The sequence below is a fragment of the Bos indicus genome, chromosome 15, assembly GCF_029378745.1.
Source record: "Bos indicus isolate NIAB-ARS_2022 breed Sahiwal x Tharparkar chromosome 15, NIAB-ARS_B.indTharparkar_mat_pri_1.0, whole genome shotgun sequence".
Classification (NCBI taxonomy): domain Eukaryota; kingdom Metazoa; phylum Chordata; class Mammalia; order Artiodactyla; family Bovidae; genus Bos; species Bos indicus.
Genome location: NC_091774.1, coordinates 49,758,667 through 49,766,864, shown reverse-complemented (window position 1 = coordinate 49,766,864; position 8,198 = coordinate 49,758,667). Strand labels below are relative to the sequence as shown.

The 8,198-nt window shown below is 37.5% G+C and overlaps 1 protein-coding gene and 1 pseudogene across 1 annotated transcript; both read left to right on the top strand.

The window, feature by feature from the left end:
- Positions 1-235: 235 nt before the first annotated feature.
- On the top strand, positions 236-1,180 carry LOC109568932 (olfactory receptor 52D1-like). The gene has a single exon (XM_019974287.2). It carries the CDS (start codon positions 236-238, stop codon positions 1,178-1,180), a length of 945 nt encoding a protein of 314 aa, XP_019829846.2.
- A 439-nt stretch (positions 1,181-1,619) lies between these two features.
- On the top strand, positions 1,620-7,768 carry LOC109568938 (olfactory receptor 52M1-like; annotated as a pseudogene).
- Positions 7,769-8,198: the final 430 nt, after the last annotated feature.

Sequence of the window (8,198 nt, the reverse complement as noted above, 5' to 3'; positions counted from 1 at the left end):
ATTGGTTTGCACCAGTTTCTCCCCTATTTAGACTGTTAACATCTAAGTTTAGAGATTGAGTCCTATTTATCCATTTTATCCTCGAAACATTATAAGTATTTTATATAACAAATAAATATAATGTATATAAAATATATATGTAAAAATAACACAAAGTCATCAGTAAATGATGGAGAAATGGATATGAAACAATCTAATCCATTCTGCACTTGAACACAACTGGCATTCTTTCATCATGTCACTGCCAAACAATACCAATATCCATCCCAGTACCTTTCTTCTCCTTGGCATTCCAGGGATGGAGGCCATCCACACTTGGATATCAATGCCCTTCTGCCTTATTTATTTAAGTGCTCTCCTTGGAAATTGCCCCATTCTATTTATTATCAGAACAGACTCCAACCTGCATGAGCCCATGTACTTCTTCCTCTGTATGCTCTCTGTGGCCGACTTGATCCTTTCCACTACTGCTATGCCCAAAATCCTCAGCATTTTTTGGTTCCATGACAGGGAGATCTATTTTGAAGCCTGCCTTGTCCAAGTATTTCTCATTCACTCACTATGCAGCATGGCCTCAGGGTTTATCTTGGCCATGGCCTTTGACAGGTATGTGGCAATCTGCAATCCTCTGAGACATTCCATTATCCTGTCACACAGAGTCATCCAGAACTTGGGGCTGGCTATCATCTTCCGTGGAGTCGTGCTTTTCAGTCCTCAACCCTTTATGCTTCGGTGGCTTCCCTACTGCAGAACTAATGTCATCCCTCATACCTACTGTGAATTTATGGCTCTGATCAAGCTGGCTTGTGCAGAGACCAGGATCTGCAGAACATACAGCCTAACTGCTGCCTTCCTCACTGGAGGTTTAGATTTCCTATTAATCCTCTGTTCCTGTGTTGTCATCCTTTACACTGTCTTCCATCTTCCATCCAAAGCTGCTCAGCTCAAGACCCTGGGCACTTGTGGATCCCATGTGTGTGTGATCCTGGTGGCCTATACTCCAGCCTTTTTCTCCTTCCTTACTCACAGATTTGGACACCACGTGGCTCCTCATATTCCCATCTTTGTGGCTAACATCTATATCCTTGTTCCACCCATGGTGAACCCAATGATCTATGGCATAAGAACCAAGAGGATCAGAGAACAATTCCTCCAGGTTTTGACTTCTCACAAATTCTAAAACAATCAACTCTTTCTGTAAAAATTTTCTAAGATTTATGAAGAAAAGAGATATTAACCCTCTTTCTAGAAGACTAAATCTCTACATCTGCTATTTGTAATATAAAGTATTAATTAGCACTGACTAGACTTATTCTTTAAAAAACTTGCTTTAGATGATAGCTGACTTAGATGATTTATTTTTAATATATTTGCTTGGTAATGAAATATCTCCACAATTATATGATCTTATTCACTATATTCACTCATACAAGATTACTCTGTTGTTCAGTCTTATTAGCTTTATTAGAAGTGTTGTTATTGATTTACTACCTCTGACTTTCATTAAGCTGCCATGCATTTGTAGGTTTCAGTTAATTGGGCTGTCTACATCTCTGGAACAACAAGATTGAAATTATTTTAACTCCATAACCTTGGAAACTGAGATGGTTTTTAGCAAAATGTCTTCGGAGAAGGCTGATGCAAATTTTAAAAACTGTCATGATATGTCTTCCAGAGGCCTTCCTGTAATCTCTTTGTAACATATTCTTACATGTTTAACTTAATTTATTTAATTTTGTTGCTAGAATCCTTTGAAACTTTCTAAGTAATATACATTCCTACAAATACTCCTCCAGAATGCTTAATGAATTCTAAAATTGCCCCACCAATTTCCCTTTTTTTCTGTTTCTTAAATTTGTTTCAAATCGATTCAGTATATTCTTTGAAAATGTCTATAGCTCTCTCTCCCATTAATTGACTATCTTCCATACTCTAATCGTATTTGCTACCAAACTATACTGTAAAATAGAGAAATATTCTCTTCTTGCATTTCCTTATAAATAGTCTTTCTTGCTACTATTGACTCATATTTGTATAGAATATCATGTAGGATTATTAATTAATGGTATGTAAGTCATTATGGGTACACCAAGTCATTATGAGTATATATTACAATTATGTTTCCCTTAAGATCTAAACTCTTCCTGATTATGATCAAATAGTTTTGTCATTAGGTCACAGCAGTATATTTTACTAGTCTCTTCTCAGTCTCAGTACCTCTCTCAGTTATAGTTATTCAAAATAATGCCACTTTTTCCCTTTGATTTTTAATTAATTCTTTCTAAGCAAGTGGGTTATTAGGTATTGGGTACTACCTGACCCATTTCTATTGACTGTCCTATGATTTCACACTTTCTCCCTCAAAATGAAAGTGTAACTCTGTGCTACTATTTCTGATTATCTAAACTTATTTTATTGTTGTCCATTTCAAATTGTCTTATTTAAGATGGAAAAGACCAGCATATCTAAAATTATGAGAGGTAATAAAAGGTAGCATTTAAAACAACTGGCTCTCAAGCCATATTGCTCAGCTGACTCTAACAACCACTTACTAGCTGTGTTGATCCTCATCAACTTATACCACCTGTCTGCCTCAGTTTTCTGAATGGTAAAATGGAGAAAATTGATAATAGCTATTTCAGAATATAATTCTAACACTTAAAAAAAAAATTGCCATATGACCCAGCAATCCCACTGCTGGGCATACACACCGAGGAAATCAGAATTGAAAGAGACACGTGTACCCCGGTGTTCATCGCAGCACTGTTTATAATAGCCAGGACATGGAAGTAACCTAGATGTCCATCAGCAGATGAATGGATAAGAAAGCAGTGGTACATATACACAATGGAGTATTACTCAGCCATTAAAAAGAATACATTTAAATCAGTTCTAATGAGTCTGAGTGAACTCCAGGAGTTGGTGATGGACAGGGAGGCCTGGCGTGCTGTGATTCATGGGGTTGCAAAAGTCGGACACGACTGAGTGACTGATCTGATCTGAATGAGGTAGATGAAACCGGAGCCGATTATACAGAGTGAAGTAAGCCAGAAAGAAAAACACCAATACAGTATACTAACGCATATATATGGAATTTAGAAAGATGGTAATGACAACCCTGTATGCGAGACAGCAAAAGAGACACGAATGTATAGAACAGTCTTTTGGACTCTGTGGGAGAGGGAAGGGGAGGATGATTTGGGAGAAAGGCATTAAAACATGTATAATATCATATAGGAAATGAATTGCCAGTCCAGGGTCGATGCAGGATAGAGGAAGCTTGGAGCTCGCGCACTGGGATGACCCAGAGGGATGGTATGGGGAGGAAGGTTCAGGAAGGGGAACATGTGTACACCCGTGGCAGATGCATGTTGATGTATGGCAAAACCAATACAATATTGTAAAGTAAAAAAATAAATAAATAAAAATAAATTTAAAAATGCCTGTTGTAATTTGGTTCCATTGGGGTTAATTTATCAAGAGCTTAAAATTTAAAGCCTAGAATTAAGAAACATTTTCCAGCAAGAATGTTTAAACTGGAATCCAGTAAACTGGAAATAATTTTACCATTTGGGATCTATTTTCATTAATTTCTAAACCAATTGATGAGAATTTGGCAATGATTAAAAATAGATTCAAAGAAAAGGAAAAGAGTCCAATTAGAAAAGCTGGGCTGATGAGTTCTTAGAACCATCATCATAGTTATGCTTATATTGAGTCTACACAGGTCTACATAAGAAAATGAAGTTTTTGACTCATAGATCAGCTCTTATAGGTTGTTTTTATGTGTGTGAATTTTATTTAATATTGAAGAACTATCTTCACTTATTTCTAGATCAATGACAACACATATTCTGGAGTAGTCAGGAACCTAAGCTACCAGTCACACTGTAGTTCAGCCAGGTGCTTAATTGAAGAAGATTCATTCAGTGAATGTACACTAGAATTATCCTATGGCCCAGACATGCGAGTAGTAACACACAAGATTAGTATGAAGCACACAGGTCCCTTGAATTATATAATTTGTATCTTGGAAGGAAGGGAAATTTGAGAAGGTGCTTAAAATAAGTGATTTAACACACAGTGAAAAAATAATTTCACATTATGGAAATATAATATAAAAAATATCAGTAGTGCTCTGAAAGAACAGAAGAGGGTTCTTTTCTAGAGGGTGTATTCATATTCCCTCTGAGAATAGGTTTAAAATATAATGAAAACATTGTTTGAAAAGGTGGGGAAAAAAAATCATGCAAAGGAAAAAGTAAAAAGACCTGAAGGTAGAGAATAAGGACAGTTAGAAGAACTGTGCTTGGGGAACAAAATGGACAAAGGAGAGTCATAACTTACGCATTTGGAGAAGGCTACAGAAACCAAAACCATTCATCATAATTCTTCAGACCACAGGATTGTGTGACCATCCTGGTGACCAATGATGACATGGGAAAACAACAATGAAATGAGAACATTGCTATCCATTAACTTAAGGTAAAGCTGGAAAGTCAGAGTACATCCTTGAGAGAAGGTGACTGACTTTCATTACCATACTTGGAGAACTGAGAATGCTTAGGAATAGTGAAGTTCCAGGTAAGATGAAATTCTCAAACCTAGTAAGTCTTCTATGCTACTTCAAGGCCATGTTTGGAAGAGAGTGGGACAGTGAGTCATAGAATGAAGACATCTGAGCTGACACACCTACAAATTTTGAAACTTCTGCTTAAAAAATAAAAGAAAATGACAATATCAATAATTGGGGGGGGGCACAAATTAAAAGTTGGTTGATATAGGAGCAAGTCCCTATGATATAACATTTTTTGTAAGAACCTTGTAAATGGTACTATTATGTGGCTAGTTTGATTCTTGGACATTTTATTTTACTACCTGAAATAAAGATGCTAGAAATGCCATCATCTCACACAACACAGAAATGTATAAAAACACTCAGAGATCTGGGCATGATGAAATGGACAAATTATAAAATGCCAATAAACCAGTAGCCAATTATACGTTATAAAAGGCAGTAGAGAGGATTTATCAAGTGAATCCAGAAGTAATGCTCTGATGAGAGAGAGACTGCCACCACTGAGAATCTAGTGATGACTGGCCTCTATAACCTGGAATAAAGAAGGCATGTACTATTATGGACTTCGTGCCTGCTCAGTTGTGTATGACTTTTTATGACTCCCATGGACTGTAGCCCGCCAGGCTCCTCATGTCCATGGAATTTTCCAGGCAAGAATACTGTAATGGGTTGCCATTTCCTTCCCCAGGGGAACCTTTCCTACCTATGTCACTTGTATCTCCGGCGTTGGCAAGCGGGTTCTTTACAAGTCGAGTCACTGGGGAAGCCCTTACGTACTATTATGCTGCTGCTAAGTCGCTTCAGCTGTGTCCGACTCTGTGCGACCTCATAGACGGCAGCCCACCAGGCTCCCCCATCCCTGGGATTCTCCAGGCAAGAACACTGGAGAGGGTTGCCCTTTCCTTCTCCAATGCATGAAAGTGAAAAGGGAAAGTGAAGTCACTCAGTCGTGTCCGACTCTTAGCGACCCCATGGACTTCAGCCTACCAGGCTCCTCCATCCATGGGATTTTCCAGGAAAAGTTCTAGAGATTGGGTTGTAAAATGTCCTGTTTGTTATGTGATTGTTTAATCATAGACTATCATCTCACTTGAATGTCTTTTGTAGTCTTTGATTCCACCTACACTATTTAATTCCACCTACACTATTTAATTCCACCTACACCTATTTTAATTCATTACATCATGGTTATCCTTCCTAATAGAACTTTGGTTATGCCCCTTTACTTTGTCTTTGTTTGTGTTTATGTGCATGTGTGTGGAGATAGGTCAAACAATAGATAGATATGAATTATCTGTCTGTACCTATATATTCAGTTCCGATAGGATGAAGTCATATATTATTCACATTCTAGTCTAAGTGTCATCTACTCAAGAAGACTTTTCTTGACTTACTACACTTAACTTTATTCCTTGCTATCATTTCTATGTAACTTGTCCTTCCCTCCCCTCTGGTTTAATTTTTTGTCTTATAAGTTACTTGCATAAAGCTAAAGAGTAATTTACACATTTAAAGCTAAATAATGAAAAAAAAAGCCATATTTGCATTATCAATCATTTTTCACTGTAATAAAGCCCAGAAATATAAAAAAAAATATAAAACTTCAGAGTATTTTATTTGTAAGATTAGTCACACAGAGTGGCAAAGGAAAGGGTGAAGTCATAGACTGACTTACTGATTCTAAAAGTTATGCCAAAGAATTCAGTATCATATGGAAAGACACAGAGACCATTCATTCTATTCCTCCCTTAAGCCTCCTTTAAATAATTTCCTGAAATTTCCATATGGCCTCTGCTTGGTCACTTTCACTTATGAAAAATTCAGTGACATGGGAGGAATACTGAATGAGAGCTCAATGGAGAAGCACAAAACTGCACAAAACTGAAATATTTGTTCAATTAAGTACAACTGTGACTACAGATGAAACCTTTTACTGGAAACAAGGGGACAAAGCAATACATAGGTCCTTGAGATAATATGAAATGATAAAAGTATTATCTTTGTGTACTTCAGAAACCACAATACTTTGGCATGTTCACAGTAATTTGGCACTCATTTTATTAATCTGAATCTCAGGCATTTAAATAAGCCTGAGTGAATTTGAACTGTTTTTTTAACAATAGTCATTAAGGATCTTCCTGAAATATTAATAAATCTCTGTGTTTCAACATCTGATTGTGGTCATCTTGGCATGGCAACTTTATCTTCAGAAGACCTGATAAAAATCAAAGAAAAAAACCATAATACCTCCTCTCAACACTTCTCATCCCTCTTCTGTCACCTTCTTGCTGATGGGCATCCCAGGACTGGAACACCTGCATGCCTGGATAGGGATTCCCTTCTACTCTATGTATGTAGTGGTAGTGGTGGGAATGTGACCATTCTAGCTGTGGTTAGGGCAGAGAGAAGCTTCCATAAGCCTATGTTTCTCTTTTTGTGCATGCTGTCAGTCACTGACCTAGTCCTCTCCACATCTACACTGCCTCACATGCTCTGTCTCTTCTGGCTTGGAGCCCATGACATTGCCGTTGATGCCTGCCTGACCCAAATGTTCTTCATTCATAGTTTTACTGCTTTGGAATCAGGCTTCTTTTTGTCCATGGCCATTGACCGTTATGTGGCCATTTGCCATCCACTGCGCCACACCACCATTCTCACCCACATTCACATCACTATAATGGGTATTATTGTGGTGATTCAGGGAGTTGCCTTCTTTTCTCCACACCCCATTCTGCTCAAACAGCTGCCTTACTGCAGAACACGAATCATTGCCCACACCTACTGTGAGTTCATGGCCATTGTGAAGCTGGCGTGTGTGGACACAGGGGCCACTAAGTGTTATAGCCTCAGTATGGCTACTATCATTGGCTCATGTGATGCGATTTTCATTGCTATATCCGGCGTCTTCATCCTCCACTCTGTATTCTGCCTACCATCCCGAGAAGCTAGCTTTAAGGCTTTAGGCACATGTGGGTCCCATGTCTGTGTTATTCTTGTCTTCTACTCTACCACTGGTTTTTCCATTTTCACTCACCGTTTTGGGAAAAATATACCTGCACATATCCACATTTTTATTGCAAATATGTATCTTTTGGTATACCCCCTTTTCTCAACCCCATTGTGTATGGAGTAAGGACCAAGAAAATACGAGAACACGTTCTTAAGACACTAGTGGTTAAAGTTGTCTGATTGTAGTTGGATCAATAAAAGAAATGGTTCAAGAATAAATGAAAGTACAAGAGATTATGTAAGAATTGCTCCTACTCCCACAAACTGAAATACGTTTGCCACCTGAAATCTTTTATTTAATAGATGTCTATAAATTCTAAAATTTCTAATTCAACAGGTCATTTTAGCTTTTTCATTATTAAAATTGGAGACGAGATTGCTGTCTTCCTGTATCTTTTGGAGGATAACTACAGAGACTTAATAATAAAGAAAGGGTAAAAAGATAAGTAAACTAATTAGGCTGCCAGGGTTCAAGTCCAATATCATGTGCCTGGCTAATTTTACTGCTATTTAATTCTTCATCTCAGTTTCCTGATATTTAAAAATGAAAAATAATAGAACCTACTTCATATGATTGTGTGATGATCAAATGAGACATGTAAAGAAGGTC

What these genes read in the sequence shown, in the direction of transcription:
- LOC109568932 (XM_019974287.2), top strand. Translation starts at nt 236, where the DNA reads ATGTCACTGCCAAACAATACCAATATCCATCCCAGTACCTTTCTTCTC.